Below are 24250 nucleotides of genomic sequence, written 5' to 3'. Positions count from 1 at the left end.
ACCTAGCAGAATTTGCTATGTGTTTACCGGGAACAAACAGTCCAGAGGGCACACACGGAAAGAGAAGTGGGTTGTTGCCTCTGTTGGGGAAGGGAAGGTGAGAGTGTGTGAATGGATTATTGTGGGGGGGAAGTGGAGGGCGTGTCCCATGCGGATTAAAGATGAGGGCAGCCTACCTGTGTTTGTGAAGGGAAGGCTGTGGTGCATGTGACAGAACCGTCTGGGTGTGAGACAGAGCAGCGTGGGTGTGATTTTGTGGGTGACTGGAAAAGCACCAGAGTGTTTGGTGGAAGAGAGAGGAGAGTGTGTGTGAGACAAGGGGTGGTGGAGAAAGCCCTGAGTGACTGGGGTTGCTGTTTGTATGAAGGTTCCATTTATTCAGATTCCAAGGCCTGAAGGGACATTCTGATCAACTAGTCTGTCGTTCCTTAGATGACAGGCCACAGAATGTCCCCAGACTAGTGCCGAGAGCAGGGCTTTTAGAAAAACATCCAATCATGATTTAAAAAAAAAATCACCAGAGATGCAGAATCCACCATGACCTTTGGTAAATTGCAGGGCCACCCAGAGGATTCAGGGGGGCTGGGGCAAACTGGGGGAGCTGTGGCGCATATACTCACCAGCAACAGTCCTGGTCTTCAGCAGCATTTCAGTGGCAGGGGGCTCCTTACTTGCTCTGCATCTTTGGCAGCACTGAAGGGCCCCTTGCCCCTGAAATGCTGCCAAAGACCTGGACCACCACTGGGCCAGGGCTCACGGGGCCCCTGCAGGGCCTTGGGCTTGGGGCAAATTGCCCCACTTGCCCCCCCCCTCGAGTGGCCCTGGTAAATTGTTCTGATGGTTAATTATCCTCACTGTTAAAAATGTACATCTTATTTCCAGTCTGAATACGTGTCTAACTTCCACTTCCAGCCTTTGGCTTGTGTTACACCTTTCTCTGCTAGACTGAAGAGCCCATTACTGAGTATTTGTTCCCCTTGTAGGTACTTATAGACTGCAATCAAATCACCCCTTAACCTTTCCCTTGTTAAGCTAAATAGTTAGAGCTCCTTGAGTCTGTCACTATTAGGCATGTTTTGCAATCTGAAGCCTCTCCAATTTATCAACATCCTTCTTGAATTGTAGGCATCAGAACTAGACACCGTATTCTAGCAGCAGTTGCACCAGTGCCAAATACAAAGATAAAATAACCTCTCTACTGCTACTTGGAGTTCCTCTGGGCAGCGTCCACTGGCTCTCTTGACGCCTTCAAGGAGCAGTGGGCACTGTCCGGGGTTCTCTGCTCGGTGTCCCCGTCAGGCTCCCTTCTTATGACCCTCTGACCACACTCCTGTCCCTGTTCTTTTATTAGTTTTCCCCTGAAATCAGTGGGGTTCTGAGGTCCTGTAGATCCTCCCCTTAGGCTGCGGGGCGGATCCTTTAGAATTGGGCAGGCTCCCACCCACCCACTTCCCAGAAACCCAATAGGTACTGCTACTCGAGATTCCCCTATTTATGCATTCCAAGATTGCATTACCTTTTTATCCACCACCACTGCCAAATCTTTTTCAGAGTCATTGCTTCCCAGGATAGAGTCTCCCATCCTGTAAGTATGGCCAACATTCTTTGTTCCCATGTTTACATTTAGCCATATTAAAATGCATAGTTTGTTTGTCTCCTGTTTACCAAGTGATCCAGATCAGTGAATCAGTGATCTGTCCCCATCACTATTTCCCACTTCCCCGATTTTTGCATCATCTGTAAATAATGATCTTATGTTTTCTTCCAGGTCATTGATAAAAATGTTAAGTAGTGTAAGGGCAAGTACCAATCCCTGTGGGACCCCCCCTGAAAACACACCCACTCAATGAAGATTCCTAGTTTACAATTAAATTCTGAGACCCAACAGTTAGACAGTTTTTAATCCATTTAATGTGTGCCATGTTAATTTTGTATTGTTCTAGTCTTTTTAATCTAAATGTTGCGTGGTACCATATCAAACGCCTTAGAGAAGTCCAAGTATATTACATTAACTTATTACCTTTGTCGTCGAAAATGACCACCAGCGAGTTGAGTTGATCAGACAGCCTGAGGCTTCTTTATTGATTAATCAGAGAATACATGCATATGCATGGAGAGACGTCTAGTTCTCTAGCAAGAGGTAAGTTGCTTTACCTTACAGCAGAGATACCTGTGTTTATAAAGCCTAAAACCGCAAATTATTATATGAGCTTGTACATTTGTTATTACCTTATTTGGGTGATACATGACATGTTTTTAAAACAATTATTGCAAAAAAAGCTAAAAATTGCTAAGCTTGTTTCTTTTTACTTTCTTTTAGGAAGATTTTTTTATTGCCAAGACCTTGACATCCCGGTTATCCCCCTTTTGCGGTTTAAGCAGCTGTTTTTTAAGCAATTTTGAGGAACTTATGTTCCAAAAATACTTATTGTTTGTTCTGTTAGTTGAATTATTATGATTTATATTTTATGCTTGCATGAGCTACTTAATAACCTATAATGACCCAACAGCTGTTAGTCTTCTGGCAGTGATAGACTGGTTATTTTAAGGATTTTCCAGCTTTTAACCCCATATAGCAGCGTTAATTATTTTAGCAGCATTTAGTAATATAATAGTGTTATAATAGTAGTGTTAGGATAGTGTATAATAAAATCAGAGAGCGAGCCTCAGGAGGGTTAGTGGAAAATTAATTTTCTTACTCTGCTATATGTTAGTATGATTGAGGCCTAAGGCCTTGATGTGATTACGACCCTGATTATGACCCAGCCTTTGAGCCGAGGGTTAGTTTTTTTTATCAATTCCCTTCTTTGTTTGCTGCTGATGGATTCCCCACGGCAGCAAACACTTCATTAATGTCTGAAAGGGAGATATTTATAAGCTCCTGGGCAATTTGTTTAATTGTTTCCTGATTCACTGTTTTTTGGCCAGGATTACCTTTCTGGGGAGTGTTGGAAGGGGTCTGAACGTTAGCAGAGAGGCTAGCTCTGAAAGTAACACAAATATTATTACTGACATTGGTGGGTGTGTAATATGGTTCGAGTCTGACAGGGTTAATAGAGACCAATTGTGGTGGGGGATAGGAACGGGAAGTTGTACTCGGGCAAGTACAATGTGACCAGCAATTACAGCAACACCAACAGCAAATGCATACAAAGGTAACCGTACCAATGGCAAAAAGAAGCCATACATACCAAGGGTGTTTTTGGGGTGACTGAAAACTTTTTGTGAATTGACATAGAACATTACCTTTAACACAGAGGGTAGAGACTAAATGAACAGTTTGGAGGGCGTTTAAAGCTTCCTGGTACACAGTTTTTAAATAGTGAATTTGAGTTTGTAAGTGTGAAATAGATTGAATGTCTGGTAGGAGAGATAACAATGAATGGAACCGGTCCGGGACAACAGAGGTTTAATTAAAAGGAACCTGAAATTTCAAATAAACCTGATAATCCTTTTTTGCTGGCCAGTAAATGTTATGAGTACCTGAGCTGGTGTGGAGATTAAAAGCCACATTGTGTATGATTGAGGAATTAACATGAACGCAACTGCTATTAGCAGACAATAGGATATGGGAGGCTAGGTCCTGTAGATTACCAGGACCCTCCCAACATACTCGGTGATAAACAGTTACTACCTTCCCTGAGTGTAGTTTTTTAAAACATTGCAGCTGTGGGGGCTGTAAAGGCCAATAGGTCCAGAGATCACCTAGACCTATTCAAAGGTCAGGGGTTATAGCTGGGGCACCGATTAAGAAGCGGTTAGGACCGCCAGGGGGTTTAATTTCCCAAACATTTCGATGAATTACCCAGTCCCACAAGCAACCACCCCAAGGGTCTGGAAGAATACGATAAGTGGGGGCCCAAAATCCTTTCACGGGTCCATAAGCCCGGAAGGAACACTGTGAGTGCCAACACCTTCATTTAGAGAACTTTCACGTATGCCTCCATGGCCACAAATTGAGGGGTATGCCAGATGTATTAGTAAGGGCAGTGGGCCAATGCTGCTGTTCGAGGTCCTTGCGTAAGGAGAAAAGGATAGTGTTGAGATAATCCTGTATTTCTGAACACGCTTGATTCCACTGCAATGCCTTTCCTGACGTAGCAACCTGGTGGACCATTTGCTTAAGCAGGTCCTGGGTAACAATGCTTAGTGCCGAAATAGTATGGAGTGCGCCTATGCCGGCCTTTTTCTCAGTAATCTGAGCCCCAGAGATAAATCCCGCGGCCTGGTCTAGTTGTCCTAAGTGACCCTTATGTTCCTGTGTTTTGTAAACAGTTCATGCTGATGCTGCAGTGTTTGCACCATGTAGCAGAGTGTCAACAATGTCTTTTCTTTTCCTGCTTTCTGTAAGTCGAGCTTGCTGTTTCATTAGGCGTATAGCTGCACCCTTAGAGCAGTTAGAATAAGTGCTGGTAATTTGAAAGTGAGTGAGGGGTAGGGAGAAATGGACAGTTCCCAAAGTAGCATTTAGAATTGTTCATTTGAATCCTGATAAGTGAGGTTTTTCGGTAGGCTTATACCATAATTGTTGGCTCTGAACCTGAATGCCCTCTTTGGCCAGTGTGGCGTCAATTGAATGCGAGGGAGTGTATTGAAGTAAGGTGCAGGAGAGATTTGCAGTGATGGGAATGTCCTGGGCACAAACAAATTCTACAGTGGCTAAACATATTCTGTTAACAGTGACATTAGTCCTGGTGGCATGCGTAGCTACAAAACATTCGGGACCCTTATTAGTAAGAGGCCAACATGTACCTGGGACTAGCACGAGGTCTATATCATGGTTAGTGTCCCACGTGTTTATGTAAATTTCAGCTTGGTCAGGTTTTCCTGTATGAGTAACATAAGAGGTTATATTACGGTAACTAAGATACACCATACCAAATGCATTTTATTTAACATATTGTTTATATATTTGACCCCGCAAGGAGAAAATTAACTTGGTTAGACAGTAGGAGAGCAAATTACCAGAGGAAGAGGGTTTAGGCCACTGCATGACGGTTGAGGTCTTGGGTAAGTATGGATCTGCTTGGGGCTCAGGGCGGGTATGACTTTTTGAGATATTGATGGATGGAGTTACTACGGAAGGATTACTTAAAGGAGGGACCGTGTGGGGAACAGAGGAGGTGTGGTCTAGTAGTTCTGGAATGACCTGACATGGCCAGGGGACCTGACCTGGGTTACAATCGGCTGTACTGGGGAGGAATTTCAATATCCAGTGTATTTCACATTTCCATGCCTGACGGCCACAAGTTTCTTCCTGGTACCACATTATGTAACGTCTTTTATACCATGGCCAATTTTTAACATTCTCTATAGTAAGAGTTTTTGGTTTAGCGGTAGAGGCTTCCCGAGATTTTTTTGCTTTTTTCCTTTGTTCAGCAGCAAAATGTTGTTTATCACACAAGGCGGAACGAGGAGTTATTTTTTTTTCTTTAGCTGCAATTTCACACATTGGATAGCGTGGGGTGGTTGTTTTAACTTTTGGTTTTACTGTCGACAGGAAACGTAGCGAAGTAGTCTTTCGGGCAGCAGCTGAGAGCAGGAAGGAGTCATAAATGTTTAGAAGGAACATAAAGAACATTAGAGTGGAGATAAACCAGATAGAGGGCAACAGCCATTTCCGCACTCGTGCAGTCTGTTTGATTTTGGTCTGTGGATCAGTCATGATGATTTATATAACCTGCCGACTTCGAAGGTGATACTTGGGTTCTTGCTTAGGTTTACCCGCTGACGTTGTCGGCTGAGGCTGTGGAACAAACGGGGCACTGGTGGGATTCAAAGGAGGCGTTACCTTCTTGCAATGAGATGCGTGTACCCAATTTGGGAGTCCTTGGCACTTCACTGCAGTATGGGTAGTCAGTAAGACCTGGAACGGACCTTTTCACCTGGGCTCCAAGGCAGACTTTCGCTGGAACACCTTACAGCAAACCCAGTCACCAGGCTCCAAGGGATGGCATGCAGTCTCAGCTGGATCCGGTAGGGCACTTTGGACCTGTGAATGAATAAATCTAACATGTCTCATTAGTGCTTTGCAATATTTTAGTACATTTTTATCACAGAGTTGCAAATGTTGGGAGTTTGAGGGCAGGGGCGGGGACACTGGCATTTTCATTGGTCTAGCCATGAGAATCTCATGGGGAGACAATCCATGTTTACGCATGGGAGTGTTTCTCATTTGCATTAATGCCAGAGGGAGTGCATCTGGCCACTTGAGGCCTGTTTCCACACACAGTTTTGCCAGCTTGTTTTTTAGGTCCCCATTCTTTTGTTCCACTGCTCCCGCGCTCTGAGGGTGGTGAGCACAGTGTAAACGTTGGTCCACATGGAGGGCCTTGCAGATTTGTTGAGTGATTTGACCTGTAAAATGGGTTCCTCTGTTACTGTTAATTGAGACAGGGATGCCAAAGCGAGGAATAAATTCCTTGAGCAACTTTTTTGCTACCGTGGTTGAGTCTGCCTTAGCACATGGGTAAGCTTCCACCCACCCAGAATACATGCACACACACACAAGTACATACTCATACGAACAACACTTAGGATACTTATGAAGTTTATTTGGATGTTTACAAATGGTTCCCATGGCGGCGGGTGTGCTGCCTGAGTGGTTTGAACCGGTCGCCCACTGTTATATGCCAAACAAATAGGGCATATTTGGCAGTATTGCTGGGCAATGCTCGTAAACTTTGGAGCATACCAATACTTAAGTACAGAAGCAATCATTCCCTCCTTGCCTACATGGGCTAGCCCGTGTGCTAGCCGGGCAAGGTGGGGAAGCAGAGCCAAGGGTGCTACCAGGCGGCCGTCTGGGGCATACCACAAGGCATCCTCCGGATGTTTGGAACATCCAGACTGTTTCCGGCAGTTTTTTTCATCCTCTGGTGCTGACTCTTGTGTAAGTGCCAGATCCTGTAAAGAGTCAACTAAAGAGACGGGCTGGGACATACAAAGAGCAAATATTTTAGTAGGAGCCGGAGACCCGGAAAGGGCCGCTTGCCTGGCGGAGGCGTCCACCAGTGCATTTCCTCGAGTAACATTGTCGTGGGGTTTTTTATGGGCTGCACATTTGACTACAGCAATAGCAGAGGGTAACTGTAAAGCAGACAAAAGAGCATTGACATATGGGCCGTGGCTAATAGGTGCTCCGGTAGAAGTAAGAAATCCCCTATATTTCCACAATTGTCCATACTTATGTACTACTTTGAAAGCGTATTTAGAATCAGTGTAAATAGTAACAGACACTCCGGTTGCCAGGCAACAGGCTTGAGTAAGAGCAAACAATTCAGCAACTTGAGCTGACTTTACTGAAGGGAGGGAGAATGCTTCTATAATACTTTGTTGATCGCATACAGCGTAGCCTGCTACCAGCTGTCCTTTCGCATTTCTTAAACAGGAGCCATCCACATAATAAATCAACTCTGGGTTTTGCAGGGGAATATCCTGCAGATCAGACCTGGGAGCCGATAATTTAGCAGTTATAGATAAGCAATCATGGGGTTCCCCATCGGTTGCCGTGGGGAGAAGGGAAGCAGGATTTAGTACTGGACACCTAACCAAAGTAACATTTGCAGCATTTAAAAGAAGCATTTTATACTTGGTAAGCCTGGAATTTGAAAGATGCTGTGTTTTGCTTTTAGTTAAGAGAGCGGTGACAGCATGAGGGACAGCCACTGTGAGAGGGCTGCCAAGAACAAGAGAGGCTGAGGCTTCTGTTAACATTGCGGCTGCTGCAACAGACCGGAGGCAGGGGGGTAACCCAGCTGCTACTGGGTCTAATGAGGAACTAAAGTAAGCTATGGGTCTGTGTTTTTCTCCGTGAGTCTGAGTGAGAACACCCTGGGCTGAGCCTTCTTTTTCATGACAGAAGAGAGTAAATGGTTTCTTGTAATTGGGTAAACCGAGAGCAAGGGCTTTGGTTAAAGCAATTTTGATTTGTTGAAATGCTTCCTCTGCTTCTGCAGGCCATGGAATAGGGTCAGAGATCTTATTAAGAGTTAAATCTTGTAAGGGCCGCACAAGAGACGCATAACCCAGAATCCATTGTTTACAATAGCCTGCCATTCCCAAAAACCCTCTAAGCTGCTTCTTTGTAATTGGCCTGGGGATCTTTTGAATTGCCTGTACCCGCGAAGAAGACAAAGCGCGTTTTCCTGCAGAGATATCATGGCCCAGATAATGCACTACAGGGAGACAGAGTTGTAATTTTTTTTTTGAAGCCTTATGACCTTTCTGAGCTAAGGCTTGGAGCAAAACCAACGTATCCGCTTTTGAAGCTTCCAGAGAGTCAGAAGCAAGCAACAGATCATCTACATACTGAATTAGGACAGACCCATTTGGGAATGAGATATTATTCAGATCCTTTTTTAAGATTTGAGAAAAGATAGTAGGGGACTCAGTATAACCTTGGGGTAGTCTGGTCCAAGTATATTGAGCTCCCTGATAAGTAAACGCAAAAAGGAACTGACTATCCACATGAATGGGAATGGAAAAGAAAGCAGAGCACAAATCTATTACAGAAAAGTACTGAGCAGTGGGAGGTATACAAGAGAGAATAGTAGCAGGATTGGGAACTACTGGAAAAGTTGGGAGGACAGCAGCATTAATAGCACGCAAATCCTGTACGAATCGCCAGGTGTTTTTCTCGGGTTTTCGTACAGGCAGAATGGGAGTATTACATTCACTTACTGTCGGGACTATGACTCCCTGTTTTAGCAGAGCAGAGAGAACCGGGCGAATTCCTTCCTCAGCTTGCTGAGAGAGAGGGTACTGCCGGACTCTAGGAAGAGGTTTGCTTGGATTGAGACGAATTTTGACAGGTTGGGCAGAACAAATGCGTCCTACTTGGTTAGCATGCTCAGCCCACAGTGAGGGGGATACCTTTGCCAGTAGTTCCTGTTGCAACAAGGAAGGACTGGGGTCGGGCTCCCGATCTGGGGCTGGATCAATTTGAAGGAGACCTAAAACCTTATTATGAGCCGGGTCTGGGACCTTTAAAAAGACCCCGTCTGGAGAGCAAAAGATAGTGCAATGGAGTTTGCACAACAGGTCTTTTTCTAAAAGGTTTACAGGGGAGCACGGACTGAGGAGGAAAGCATGGTCAGCAGAAAGAGGACCGATGGATATGGATAGGGGAGATGACACAGGATGGGGAATAGGAGTATTTCCTACCCCCACAGCAGTTACAACCTTAGAGGAAAGGGGTACTGTGGAGAAATCTTGTGCTCTTAAGGTGGACCTAGAAGCTCCTGTATCAACCAAGCAAGCGGTAGGGACACCATTTATTAGACAAGAAACAGTCGGACCAGTCTGATCCACATGAACAAGGGGGGCAACGACGACGTTATTAGTCTCCTGGCACTCCTAGTAGTTAAGAGCTGGGGCTGGCGGAGCAGGAAAAGGCAATCCCTCCTGTTTTGGAAACTGTTTAGGAGGTCGCGTGGGACAGTCCTTAATAAGGTGCCCCTCCTTTTTACAATACCTACACTGGTCTTTCCCTAATTGGGGACAATTGGCTTTCCAATGTCCTTCTTGCCCACACGAAAAACAGGCTGTGGAACTAAGATTAGTCAGGGGGTTACTTCCAGCAAAGGGTTGATTTTTAGTCACAGCCTGTTTTGGTCTTCGCCTGGGCCCCTTTCCAGCGAAGTTTTGCATGCTTTGGATCTGTAAAGCCATAAGTTTAGATTCTGTTTCATTCTTTTGTCTTTCTAACTACCGGTGGAAATGTTGTGCTGCTGCCAGAATTTTTTCCAGATTTTTGCCTTTCCAATTCACTAAATTAACTTTTAACTGCTCTTCTACCTTTGGCAAGAGTTCTTGCACAAAGGCCGCCACTACCGCTTGTGTGGCTGTCTGTTCTGCATTATTAATCCCCGAATGTTTTTCAAACACTTGCTTTATGCGTTCCATATAATCGGCCGGATTTTTTTCCTTACTTTGCTTACAGGCATTTATTTTGGCCCAGTCCGTTTTCCTTGGGCATACATTGAGAACCTCATTAATCAGGTTATTTCTTTTTTGGGCAAAGTCAACCTCAGACATCTGGCCGAGGTCAGCTGGTCAATTTGCCCTAGCATAGAGGCGCGTAAGGGTCTCTTTGGGCACTATAGCTGATAACAGTTGGTGCATATCAGGATGTGAGGGGTTATAACACTTGATTATCATTTCCAATTGCTCTTGAAATTTAACGGGATCTTCCCTGATTTTTGGAAACTTTTCAATAAGGTTATAAAGGGTGCACATACATATAAGCAGCAGGAGTGCCTTTTGGTGGGATTGGAATCCCTTTAGACTGACTAGACCCCATTTTCACTTCAGCCCTCTTTCACACAAGCCTTTCACACCAGGGGAGCGCTAATCAGGATTACCACGGTTCTAACACCGATGGCGTCTTTGCCTGCCCTGGGCAGGGGATATAAGAGTAGGCTTTCGCTGACCCGCCAAACAGCAGGTACCTACAAGGAAGGAGGTAAAGGATGGGACGGGCTTCCTCCCTGGGAACCCGCGGTCCCCGCACACCTGTCGTCAGCCCAGAGCACCAGCCTAAAGCCAACGATGCTTCTGAGGCTACGGACCCAGCGGTACGGTTTTCCTGGGGGCTTCCCTCCTCTCCGAGAAGGGAAGGGAGCTTATGGCTCCAGTGGGCAGAAAAGGGGCCCTGCGGTCCTGTGAGGACAGTACTCGAGGAGCGGTCACAGGGTCATAGGTCATGGAAGGGAAGGGAAAAGGGACGGGGAAACACACAAGCACCCAGCAGGCTAGCCACTTACCAAGGCCTGCCAGCTAGGAAGCTTCACGATCTCTCCACACTCATACACAAAGCTCAGCTGTGGGGCTTGCTTTCAAGACACTCCCGGTCACGAGCTTTCGCTTCGCAGGAGGCTCGGGGCATCTTCCCACAGCTGCATTCACTCTGGCCACTCGGCCCTCACACACAGACACAGGCACTTTATAGCGAGACACTGTAGAACCCGGGTCCCCACCAGACCTAGTAGGAAGGGGACCCCCGATCAATTCCCTGGGCGTTTTAACCCAGGAACAGATCAGGAATCTCTGGACCGAAAGGAGCGTGGTCTGTGGGCTGCCGGCGATACCTTTAAAACCTCAAGAGCCTTTGGAAAGGCTTAAACTCACATGACCCAGAAACCCTAGAGAAAGGGCGTCAGGTCTGTCTGATGGCTAAAAGTTCGAACCCAGCTTGTGACTTACCCCAAACCGGAGCCTACAGACTAGTCCTCTGCCAACCCCAATAGAGATTTCAAAAGGTCTCTTTCCTTAGTTGGGCCCTGGGGTTGGAAGGAGATGGTCTGCGGTCCTCCGCTTCAGGAGAAGCCCTCTTGTGGGTTCCCGGCCAATGCACCAAATTGTCGTCGAAAATGACCACCAGCGAGTTGAGCTGATCAGACAGCCTGAGGCTCCTTTATTGATTAATCAGAGAATACATGCATATGCATGGAGAGACGACTAGTCCTCTAGCAAGAGGTAAGTCGCTTTACCTTACAGCAGAGATACCTGTGTTTATAAAGCCTAAAACTGCAAATTATTATATGAGCTTGTACATCTGTTATTACCTTATTTGGGTGATACATGACATGTTCTTAAAACAATTATTGCAAAAAGAGCTAAAAATTGCTAAGCTTGTCCCTTTTTATTTTCTCTTAGGAAGCTCCTTTTATTGCCAACACCTTTACACCCCGGTTATCCCCCTTTTGCAGTTTAAGCAGCTGTTTTTTAAGCAATTTTGAGGAACTTATGTTCCAAAAATACTTATTGTTTGTTCTGTTAGTTGAGTTATTATGATTTATATTTTATGCTTGCATGAGCTACTTAATAACCTATAATGACCCAACAGCTGTTAGTCTTCTGGCAGTGATAGACTGGTTATTTTAAGGATTTTCCAGCTTTTAACCCCATATAGCAGCGTTAATTATTTTAGCAGCATTTAGTAATATAATAGTGTTATAATAGTAGTGTTAGGATAGTGTATAATAAAATCAGAGAGCGAGCCTCAGGAGGGTTAGTGGAAAATCAATTTTCTTACTCTGCTATATGTTAGTATGATTGAGGCCTAAAGCCTTGATGTGATTACGACCCTGATTATGACCCGGCCTTTGAGCCGGGGGTTCGTTTTTTTTATCACCTTTATCAACCAAACTTGTAACCTCATCTAAAAAAAAATATCAAGTTAGTCTGAGAGGATTTATTTTCCATAAACCCATGTTGATTTGTATTAATTACATTACCTTCCTTTATTTCTTCATTAATTGAGTTCCATATCAGCTGTTCTATTATCTTGGCTGGAATCAATGTTAGGCTGACACGTCTATAATTACTTGGGTCATTATGTTTGCTCTTTTTAAAAATTAGTTTTCTTCCAGTCTTCTGCAACTTCCTCAGTGGTCCAAGATTTATAGAAAAACAACATTAATGGTCCAGCAAGCAACTCAGCCAGCTCTTTTGAAGCTCTTGAATGTAAGTTATCTGGACCTGCTGGCTTAAAAATGTCTAAATTTAGTAGCTTCTGTTTAGCATCATCCAGAGATGTTAGTGGAATGAAAAGAATGTTATCACCACCATATGTTGAGACTATATCATTTCCTTCCCCCAATACATAACAGAAATATTTATTGAACACCTCTGCCTTTTCTGCATTATTATTGATAATTCTACCATTTCCATTTAGTAATGGACCAATATGATTGTCAGGATTCTTTTTGTTTCTAATATATTTAAAAAACTTCATTTTATTGTCTTTAACTCTGCTAGTCATAAATTTCTCCTTGTGTCCCTTTGCTTCCCTTATCAATTTTCTACAATTCCTAACTTCTGATTTATGTTCATTGCTATCAACTTCCCCTTTCTTCTTTTCGTTACATCCCAATTATCATTTACATTTTTCCAATTACTTCTTCCTCTCATCTGATCTGGTTCATAATTGTTTTTAGCTTTATGAAATTGGCTCTGTTAAAGCACCAACTATATATAAAATTGGTCTGGACGTTATCTGTTTGAACATTATAAATGTGATCGAGTCAAGATCAAAGGATTAATGATTAAGAGCTGTTTTAATAAATGGCTAAGCCATTGTTATAGTCTGTTAAAGAATGCCATTGGTTGATTATAACTATCTACAGCACCTTCTACCAATGTGCTTATAAACATCTATACCACACAAGCTACTCATGTTTGTTACATGCTTATAAACATCTACTGATCATTTATCAACTCTTCTGCAACAACAGCAACAGCAAAGGACAAAATTACACTGACAAAGTTGGGTCCCAGATAACTGTGTTTACTAAATATACACAACACACACGCCTAGATATATACTTACTGCTGCTCTGGCAGCTTCTAAAACATACAACACAGTGAGCACCCCTAAAGAGTTCACAAGCTAGTTAAAGGGATAGTCCCTATTCCTGTACACTACATCTTTACACATGGAAGGAACCTTAATATAAAATGTGGGAATGAGGAATACTGCACAAGCAAGAAGAAAGGAGTGACAGAGGGAGAGGAGAACAAGAATGTGGAGGAAGAGAACACAGCGTAGGAACAGGAAGTGGAAGCAAGACAGACCATTAATGCAGAAACACAGACAACAGGACTGAGACAAGATGTGGGAGGAAAAAGGGAGAGAGCTGAGCAGGGCAGTGGACCCGAAAGGACCAAAAGGAGTTAGTTAAGCAAGAGAGTGGGGTGGGAAAGAAGAGGTTGAACTGGGGAGCAGGAGACAAAGCTGTGGGAAGGGTCATCATCACAGGCAAACCCAAGGGGTCTGTGTCAGGAAGCGCATGTCAGGAGACGGGGCAGGTTCTTGCTTACAGATGCACACATGCTACTGGGCTCTGTACTGCTCTGTCTCACATTCAGAGTGCTGCCAGGCTAACTCTGGAGACTACCCATTCATAGGCCAAGTCTGGGCTCTGAAGTCCTGGACATTTGCAGATGGTTTTCTTCAAAGCTGGTTTGCATTCCTTTTTCCAGTGCACTTAGAAGAAGTGAGCAGATTGAGAAACCTTCGGTGACACCTGATCCCCCAAAAGGAGCTGGACTGGAGTCTCTAGAATAGCTTGCACCTTTTCTAGCTGAGTTTTCACAAGCCTTCCCCCAGTCCTGAGTGCAGCAATCTGACTTCTCTTTTTAGGCCCAGACATATTCTCCTGGGTTTGCTGTTAATCCTGTTTCTTAAGCCTCTTCTAGATGCTCCCTGCAGCTGGCACTGTAGATAGCCACAGCATCCAAGCACACTGAGCCCTCACATGCCTTTAGATAAAGAGGGTCTATTAACCTCTGATAAGTGTCTGGAGCCCTGAGTAGTCTGAATGGAAGGACTATGACTGGATACAGCCTATCAGAGGTTTTAAATGCAATATACTCCTTTGATTCTCAAGGAAAAAGCCATTAACCCCAACTTAGATCAAAGTGAAGCAAAATCCACCTCTTCCAATGCACTCAGTTAACTCTCATTTAATGCTATTTCCCATAGCACTCCCTTTTTACGTGGACACTACGGATCGGGGGGTAGCAATTGATCTATCGGGGACTGATTTATCGCATCTCAGCTAGACGCGATAAATCGATCCCCGAACACTCTGCCGTTGGCTCCAGAACTCCACCAGGGCGAGAGGCGGAAGTGGAGTAGACGGGGGAGCTGCGGACATCGATCCCGCGCCGTGAGGACAGGAGGTAAGTCGATCTAAGATATGTCGACTTCAGCTATTCTATTCTCGTAGCTGAAGTTGCATATCTTAGAACGATTCCCCCCCGCCCAGTGTAGACCAGGCCTTAAGAGTCAGTTAGAGCCTGTTTTTCAGCGGGCCCCAGACTCCTCCCACTCCTAGCATGCTTTCATAACATACTAATCAGCCCATTCTCAGCAGCTGAAGTCAGCTGGACCACATCCTAGTTCTAAGCCTGAAGCAGACACAAACTTTCTATCGCCTGCTTCCTGGTTGAGTCCCATTTCTGATGAAAAGTGGGTTTTCCCCTTCTTCCTCCCTTGTGCAATTTACTCTGGCACAGAGGGAGACACATTGAAATAGACAAGAGGGGAGATAAATGAATAGAGCGTACAGGAAAGGGGGAATCATGCAGGAGAGAGACAGTGGTTCTTAAAACCCCTCAAAACTTTTACTCAACAGAGGAGCTGCAAAATGAGGCACTAGATAAAGTGACTTAAGAAAAGATGGGGAAGATGTACCATAGGGTCAGAAAATCACCTGACACCACCTGGGCTGTCTGGGTTGCCCTTATTGCAGGTTTGTCTTTATGCTGAAAAACTTCTCCCTCCTGCTTTCCCCAGCTTATCCTCTGTAGCTGCAGGGCCGTGTCCCAGCTTTGGAAAATCATCTCAGACTGGAATGAAGCTGGTGGGGCGATTGCTCCTTTATGGTGGCATACCTGAGAACAGGCTGTGGCCCAGGACTTAAAACAGGTCACCGACTCCCAGCGGTGGAGTGCTCTAATACTCCCCCGTCTCGCTCTGTATGCACACACCTCCTCCAGCAGGGCTTTAACCTCTAAGGCTCAGCTCTCTGCCGGAAGGAAGTCAGCATCCACACCTCTTTGAAACTAGTGTGATTGGGACACAGAGATTTCACACTGGTGCAGCTGCTGTGGTTAGGCTGCAGAATGTTTTTTTGTAAGGCTGGGCTAAGGGCCTGTCTATGGGGGAAAGTGACCAGTTAAACCACTCTGGTTATACTGTATAACTCCAAGTGTGGACACTCCTCTGCTGGGATCAGAGTGCCATTTGTCAGCTTTAACCCGGGGCAGGCAAAGTTTTTGGCCTGAGGTTCCTGAGGGCCACATCAGGTTTCTGAAATTGTATGGAGGGCCGGTAAGGGGAGGCTGTGCCTCCCTAAAGAGCCAGATGTGGCCCGGCCCCCATCCTCTATCAAACCCCGACGTGCTTCTCGCCCCCTGATGGCCCCCCTGGGACTTCTGCCCCATCCAAACTCAGCTGTTCCCTGTCCCGATGGCCTCCCCCAGGACCCCTGCCCCATACACCCCTCCCTGTTCCCTGGCTGCCTCCTGACCTCATACCCGACTGCCCCCAGCCGCCCCATCCAACCCCTCCTCTCCTTCCTGACTGCCCCCTGGAGCCCCTTCCCCCATTCAAGCACCTCTTCTCCCTGACTGCCCCTGGAACCCCTGTCCCTGACTGCCCCCAGCGCCCCATCCAACTCCCGCTCCTTCCTGACTGCCCTCCCAGGACCTCTGCCCCCATTCAACCCCCTGTTCTTCGCCCTCTGACCACCTCAACCCCTATCCACACCCCCGCCCCCTGACCACCACTCCAAACTCACCTGTCCTCTATCCAACCCACCCTGCTCCCTGCCTCATTACCGCGCTGCCTGGAGCACAGATACCTTGATCCAAAGCCTATCAAAGTCACTGGAACTCTTTCCACTGACTTCGCTGGGCTTTGGTTATCGTCCAGAGAAAGCAGAAGTGGCATCGGAGAGGGGGACAGTAAGGCACGTGGACATGCACACACATGCACACACAACTTGTGGTTCCTAAACCAAGAGCTAGAGACGTCCCCAAACTAAAATCTCAGATCCAGAGTTGCAAAATTCTGTAATTTTTATTGTGAGTCTTGTGATACTTGATATTTATCTGCAGACGCCAGATGCAGGAGTCAAAACATTTCATGGAAAAATGTGTGTGTGTGATTGTGTGTGTGTGATTGTATGTGTGCGTGAGTGAAAACATTTTATGGAAAAGAGTGTGCATGTGTGTGTGTCTGTAAAAACATTTCATGAATGTGTGTGTGTGTGTGTGTGTGTGTGCGCCATAGAAAAATGTGTGTGTGTGCATGTGTTCCCCAAAGCTAAGCTGCTAGCCTTCTTGGTTGTGGAGGAAAACCTTGAAAATGTGACCCAAGGGAACTCTGATGGCTCAGAAACCAGTAGACAAAAGAAGAGCCCCAAACATTTTTTAAAATAAACTGACATTTGATCCTGATTTTTTGGGGGTCTGACTCATGATTTTTGAATACCCGGGGCTGACAATGCTGCAGCTCCACACGACCTATGGCTGGGGTGGGTTCTGAAAGCTGGCTCTGAATTTAGCAAGAAGGCGCTCCCAGTTTTATAATGGACTAATCCAAAACCCATTGATGCAAAATGATAGGCTGTTAAAAGTCCAGAGCCACCAGCCTTGCTCCTACAGCCTCTCTCTCATGAACACACACACACACACAGAGGCTCTGTGCCAGGGAGTGGGTGTGAGAGAAGGGGCTAGTGGTCAGTGCCGGGGAGAGGGTGTGCAGGGGCTTTACTGGAAAGAGTGAGGAGGAGGACGCGGGGGCTGTCTCAGGGAAGGAACAGAGGTGACGCAACCAAGGCAGCAGTATCTAGGAAGAGGCCCAGTACAGTGCTGGGTCTATAGTCACTGCACGACTCCAGGTTCTTCCCCTCTAGCCCGGCCCCGCATTAGCTCTGTCGCTTGCTCTTTCCTTGACACCAGAAACCAAACCAGCGGGAAGGGAGGCTCCTGCCATCCAAGTCAGGAAAGCGAGAGCTAACGGGCCATGTGATTTCTTGGAAACACGGCTTTAGGGGCCTGCTGAAGCCAAACACTGCGCCGCCCCTTCTCCCAGCGCAAACATACTCACTGGCCTGTTTCCAACACCCGGCTGGGCCCTGTTCAGCTCCAGCTGCAGCCAGTTGCATCCTGGCCCCTTTGACAGTTGCAGGGAAGCTCTGTGCGCAGTGAAAGGTTGTTTGGGGAGAGGCACAGAGGAGAGAGTGCTGAGGCAGAGAGGCCTCCCTGGCCCCAGGGCCAGTGGAGGAGGTAGGACAAGGGGAGTGAAAGGTGCAGAATCACATCTTCAGGGGAAACCACGTACCTCTGCACCACTTCCTCTGCCTTTTGACCAGTCACACAGGAGGGGGAAACGGCTGCTACTGCTTTATATCCACCACCTCTCATGACAGAGAAGGGAGGCTGCGGCCGGCAGGACAGCGGGGATCGGTCGCTGTCACCACCCCGCACCTGTGCTAGATCTCTGGGCAAACATTGACCCAGTCCCAGGTCGCCTTTGCTGTAGGGCAGGCTCAGGAGATGGGGAGCCTCTCAGAGCCCCTAACTGAGCCTGTGGCCCTGGGACAGGTGGGCCGGGAGTGTATGTGCACTGTCCCTCAGTGGGGTAGCTCCACCAGCTAACTCTGTCTTCAGTTCACCCCCTTAGCCAGCTCCACCCAGGGTAATCACGGTGGGAGCAGTAGCGTAGATAGGGCACAGGCACCTTTACCATCCCAGTCTCTAACCCTGCTGGGGTTGGTGAGAACCACCCCATGGCCTGTCTACCCTAGCACTCCTGCCATTGCTGGCGCTGGTGGGCTCGAACTCAGGGAGAACTACAGTGCCCCTGTTTACTAGCGAAGCCGGTGCTGGCCTAGAGCCTGAGCAAACAGCAGGGCTTGTGCGGGCAGCTCCCATCAGCAGAGCTACCCCTAACCCCCACCCAACAGAGAAAGTGTGCAAACTGGCTAATCCCCCAGCAAACAGACAGCTCCAGACTTTCCCCAGGCCTCCTCACGCATCACTGACCCGGCCTCCAGTGAGCTGAAGGAGAAGCAGCTTCCCTGGTTGAGCCTCACAGCCCTGGCCGGGCTCCTAGAGAGGCTTTCTCCTTCTGCGAGAGTGCTGCTCCCCAACTGACCTGGCCACAGGAGTCACCAGGAGTCACAGACCATCCTCCCCCACCCCCGATTTAAGTGGGCTGCCATCTTTGCTGTATTTTGCACAGGACCAGTAGGTGAAATGCAGTGAGAGTGCCTCGCACCATGGCTCTGCTATCTTCTGATAGGACCCCGCCACTTCCAATCCTGACAGACATATATGTCATGGGATGGAAACTCAGCACTGGCCCCGGGAAGGGGGCAGATCCAGGGAAACAGGGACAAGCCTCGGAAGACCAAGATGGTGGCAATGCCCCTCCAAGTCTGCCTGCTACGGGGATTCACATTAGCCTTGTAGCATCTGCCATCACTGCTCTTTGTGCGCTATGCGTCAGTGTTATAGCTGCACTCCTGCCTGCAATTAGAGGCAAGTTTGATTTAGCAGTGTAGATTGGGAATCAGAAACCCTGGGTTCTATGCCGAGCTCTGCTACGGACTCAGTCGGTGACCCTCAGCAAGTCACTTCACTGGCCCGTGCCTCAGTTTCCCCATCTGTAAGAGGAAGGCAATGATAACGGATCCTGCTTTGTAAAGAACTTTGAGATCTATGCTTCATAGGGTTCCTACCCTACGCTGCAAAGGGAGACCTATGGTATATAGGGTCAAACTATTGTTACACACTGGTCTATTGACTTCCTACTGTTCATGGCTGGATCACATCTGCGCTAATCTGTTCCATACATTTGTCGTGGAGTGTGAGATGCCTGATCCTGTTTCTGGACAGCTTGGTGGGGAGCTGGGTGTCTATGTCCCTTGGGCTCTCAAAAATCCCAGTCTGTATTTCTAGTGCTCCATGTGCTAGGAGCAGGAGCCTGGGTAAAACGCTTGAGCGGGGCCTTGAATGTTTACCCCAGCTATTGGGGTGCAGTGCCTGCAACCCTCTGGGCCTGTCTTTTTGTGCCCCCCATCCCAGCCAGAGATAGCAAAGGGCAGGGGGGGAGTGGTGGTAACCAGTGCAGCAGGAGCTGCACATCAGCTGTCGCCCACTTAGTCGGGATGGGCACTCCAGGCGGTTGGCTGAGCAGCTGGGAAAGCAAATCCCAGGGAAGAGGGCTGAGGGCCATAGATACGGTGACCAGAGAGAAAGTGTGAAAAAATAAAAAAATACCAGGGTAATAACATCCTCTACAAGACAAAGCCCCTAATATCGGGATTCCAGTCACCTTACTCATAGACCTTTTGTGGTTGCAGGGCCCTGGGACCGCAGCTGGCAGAGGAAACTTTTCTGTTCTCCCACTTGCTCTCACATAGCTGGGAAACTGAAACTTAGGCCTGGGGAGGTGGAGAAATACAAAGAGAGCCGCACACAGAACAGGAAACTAAAGGCCAGCCCTTTCCTGCAGCTCCACCTCCTCCCTCCTTGCTCTGAGCTCCAGGCTGCCCCAGTCCTAAGCTCTGCCTGGGAGATCGCAGCAGTTCCCTCTTTGCCCAGGCTCTGCCAGCAGCTGTAGGTCACCCGGCAGGAACATGGACAACCCCCCATACGCCTTCCCGGCCCGCAGCAACCAACTCTTCCCACACCACAACTATGAGCACCTGAAGGAAGAGCATGAGATCGGGGTGGTCTCCCCAGGGTCCACCGTCAACTCCACGGTTATCAGCATGCACCCGTACGAGCCCCCGCCCCGCGACCACATCATCTGGTCCATCTTCAGCACCCTCTACGTGAACTTCTGCTGCCTCGGCTTCATGGCGCTGGTTTTCTCCATCAAGGTGAGAGGGGCCCGTGCCCCGCCCCACGCATGCCGTGTGGCCATGGGGCCAGTCTGGGGCCTGCGGGTCTCAGCTTCACGGGGCGATTGCCCGCGGCCACGTGCTGCGGTGAGTGCGGTACCACGCTGGGGCTGGGGTGAGGCCCGGCCCTTGACGGGCTTAGCCCTTGGCCTCGGGCTGACCTGGCCGTGGCCGCTGGCACCTGCCCCTCTGCCTCAGAACGGGCCTCTCCCGAGTCCCCGCCCTGCCACCTACTCTCCCCAAAGGGGGTGACCCGAGAGCCGCTGGGCATGAGTGGCCCAGGCTGGGCTGAGGGGTCCCCCCGCCCCCACTGCTGCCAGGATTCCGGGCTGGCCCTGGGAGCGGATAAAGTTTAGTACCAACTTCCCAGCTCTGTAACCTTCACAACCCCCCCGCCCCACCCCCTTTCCCCAGCCCAGCTAGAGCCTGCGGAGCTCCCACGCTGGGCCTCTTCCTGCCAGCATCCGACTCGGGGGCCAGAGGAAGGGGATAGTAAGCAGCTGCTGGCCAAGTCTGAGAGGTAGCTGGAACCACAAAGGAGGCCCTGAGCATGGGGACCCCATTGCTGGGGGCTGGGTACTAATGGTTGGAGGGGGAGAGCGGACATCCTACAGCCCTGTGGCTGGGACAAGGGAGTGCTGTTGCTCACAGAGCTGCCCTAAAAGGGAAGAGAACCGAATCAAGGGGCTGGGCCCCAGATGTAGGAAACCCCACTGCCGGGAGAGAGATGGGGGCTGAGTCTAAATGCACAGGGACCTCGGGGCTGATGGGGACGGCACCTCTCCTGTTATAGACTCGGGGGGCCCAGATAAGCCCCTGTGCAGCTTTGTAAGCCTCAACATTGGGGATCTGACAGATCTCCCACCTCCTGTTGCTTGCACTCAGCCGCTCTGTGCAGAGCAATGCTGCAGGAACTCGCTTCCCCCTCCCAGCCCTGGCCGCCTGAGGAGTTTCTTGGTTGTTTCTCTCTGCCCGTGAGCAACATCTGTTTCCTGCAGGCGGTTGATAAGAAACACATAGCTTGGTCCTAAACCCAGCCCCCAGGGTCCCCGCTTCAGACATGCCCATCCCCTCGACATCTGACGGCCCCTGATATCACATCCACCCATTGCCCCAGGGCCTGGAGATTCTCCCACGTCCTCTCCCCACAGATTCTTACAGCCCCATGTCATAAACAGATAGCTAAGGGTTAATGTCTCTTACACCTGGAAAGAGGTAATCTGAAGCACCTGACCAGAGGACCAATCAGGAAACCAGACTTTTTCAGGTCTGGGTGGAGGGAAGTTTGTGTCTGAGTTCTTTGTTTTGTGCCTGTGTCTCTCTCGGCTATGGGAGGATTTCTGTCTCTTGCTTTCTAATCTTCTGTTTCCCAGTTGTAAGTACAAAAGATCAGATAGTGATTTATATGTTTTTTTGTATTTTACATGTGTGTAGTTGCTGGAGTGCTTTGAATTGTATTCTTTTTGAATAAGGCTGTTTATTCATATTTCTTTTAAGCAATTGACCCTGTATTTGTCACCTTAATACAGAGAGACCATTTTTATGTATTTTTCCTTCTTTTTACATAAAGCTTTCTTTTTAAGACCTGTTGGAGTTTTTCTTTAGTGGGGAACTCCAGGGAATTGAGTCTGTGCTCACCAGGGAATTGGTGGGAGGAAGAATTCAGGGGGAAATCTGTGTGTGTTAGATTTACTAGCCTGACTTTGCATTCCCTCTGGGTGAGGGGGGGAAGAGAGATTAGCTCTCGGTACTTCTGTTTTCCAAGGCTGGAAACGGGGAGGGTGGAATCCCTCTGTTTAGATTCACGGAGCTTGCTTCTGTGCATCTCTCCAGGAATACCTGGAGGGGGGGAAGGGAAAAGGTTTATTTTCCTTTGTTGTGAGACTCAAGGGATTTGGGTCTTGGGGTCCCCAGTGAAGGTTTTTGGGGGGACCAGAGTGCCCCAAAACACTCTAATTTTTTGGGTGGTGGCAGCTTTACCAGGTCCAAGCTGGTAACTAAGCTTGGAGGTTTTCATGCTAACCCCCATATTTTGGACGCTAAGGTCCAAAACTGGGACTAGGTTATGACACCCCATGCCCCGAAATTCGTACACCTCTGCCCACGCCCCCAAGGGGGGGGTCACCTGAAACTGGCATGCTCCAGCCTGAGTTCAGGGAAATTTGAGGGTCCTGGAACTGCGAGCCCAGAGGGTCACACACCCTGCCCCCAAGCACAAGGATCACACGCTGTTTTGCCTCCCTCCCTCTCTCCAGGCCAGGGATCGTAAAGTCGTCGGTGACCACAGTGGCGCAAGCAGCTACAGCTCCACTGCCAAGTGCCTGAACATCATGGCCCTGGTCCTGTCCCTCTTGCTCATCCTCGTGATAACAGGAGTCATCGTTGTCACACATGCAACGCAACCTGGAGACTAGACCCACCACAGCCGGCTGGGGAGGGAGGTGTCCTGGCTCTTACCATGCCTCCCAGGCAGGGCTGTCCCTGCCACACTTCCTACGCTTCCGACCTCTCTCTCCAGCTCTGCTTGCTCCCTCACTACCGGCATCTGGCTGCCTCCTGCTGTTTGGTGAGCTGGGGAAGAAGCAGTGCTCTCCTCCCGGCTTCAGGGTGGCACACTAGCTGTTGTCCTACAAACAGCTGGCAGCACTATCATTCTCAGAGAGGCTCTCTCCCCTTTCCTCCTTTCCACCAACACACTGAGGCACAGGGCTTCAGGCCAAGGCACTGTTGTGCTGCCTCCATGGGACTCTCCCCATACCACCCTGCTTCACCTGCCACCACCCTTTCTCTGAGGGTGACTGGCCCACTCTCCATCCACAGCCCAGAAACTGGGCTGCTCACCGGCTGCCAAGCAGGGCACTGCACAGTGGAGTGATGTGACCCAGCCCTTCTGGCACAAGGCGACCGGGTGGGCTCCAGGGGAAGGGTGGCAGCTCTCCTGTGGGTGATGTACCACCCGGCGTCTCTGCAGAGATGGGCAATCATAGAGCAATTTGGAGTAGACCCACGAGTTGGGGGAACAGCTCTAATAAACTTTCCTTTCTCTCTTATAAACTGGCTTGGTTTTTTGCAGCTAAAATTCTCAAACGCCTGCATGGCTCCAAACGGGGGGTGGCTCTGGCTTCCCCCAGCATTTCCATCAGGGCTCTGCTGGTCAGACCAGTAGGCTCAGCCTGCCTGGAGGAGCCAGGTGTGTGAGCAGGCCAGAGGGGGCGTGAGTTAGACACGGGGTGCTCACCAAGAGGGACTGGAAGGCCACATAGCGGTCCTTTTACAGCTAGCCAGGGGCTGCCCCGCTAGTCCCAGCAGAGGTGCAGTGAGCAGGGCAGGCACAATGGAGACACTCAAGCCAGCAGCCATTGGCGAATCCAGCACCCCAAAGCCTGTTATGTACCAATGAGAGGTGCACACCACGGGAGTGGGGCTATGCCTAGGAGACTGAGCGAGCGCGTGTTGCCACAGAAGCTGGGAGGGCGGGCAGTGATGGAGAGGGCTCACCCCAGGGAACAGGGGGGAGGGGACTCCCAGTGGGAGGGCCCAGCAGCAGAAAACCATATCCTCTGAAGGCCCGGAGCAAGAGTTGGCAAGAGCACAGCACCCAGCCATTGCTGTACACTACGCTGGGAGGGAGAGGAAACGGGGGAAGGAGACTGGTTCTCGGAGGGCTGTCAGGGTCCCTAGGAAGGCAGCCTCCCGTCCCAGCTGGCAGTGACCCCAGGGCAGGCTGCTGGGGGAGACGTGGGAGAAAGGACCTGGGGAAGTGAGGAGATAACTCACTTAGCTACAGCGAGGAAAAGCGACCCTCACTGAAGGCAGCCAGAACA

General features: G+C 48.8%; 1 protein-coding gene across 1 annotated transcript; it reads left to right on the top strand.

Moving 5' to 3' along the window:
- Positions 1–20054: 20054 nt before the first annotated feature.
- Positions 20055–23480, top strand: LOC127051092 (interferon-induced transmembrane protein 3-like). Its single transcript, XM_050952981.1, has 2 exons — positions 20055–20405; positions 22682–23480. The coding sequence occupies exons 1-2, from the start codon at positions 20160–20162 to the stop codon at positions 22838–22840; spliced, it is 405 nt and encodes a 134-aa protein (XP_050808938.1). The 5' UTR covers positions 20055–20159; the 3' UTR covers positions 22841–23480.
- The last annotated feature ends 770 nt before the right edge of the window (positions 23481–24250 follow it).

The sequence above is a fragment of the Gopherus flavomarginatus genome, chromosome 5 (assembly GCF_025201925.1).
Source record: "Gopherus flavomarginatus isolate rGopFla2 chromosome 5, rGopFla2.mat.asm, whole genome shotgun sequence".
Lineage (NCBI taxonomy): Eukaryota > Metazoa > Chordata > Testudines > Testudinidae > Gopherus > Gopherus flavomarginatus.
Note: the sequence above shows the minus strand (reverse complement) of the source record. Positions and strands in the feature narration are given on the sequence as shown.

What these genes read in the sequence shown, in the direction of transcription:
- LOC127051092 (XM_050952981.1), top strand. Translation starts at nt 20,160, where the DNA reads ATGGACAACCCCCCATACGCCTTCCCGGCCCGCAGCAACCAACTCTTC. An exon ending in CGCTGGTTTTCTCCATCAAG is followed by an intron (nt 20,406 to 22,681) that starts GTGAGAGGGGCC and finishes CCCTCTCTCCAG; the next exon opens with GCCAGGGATCGTAAAGTCGT.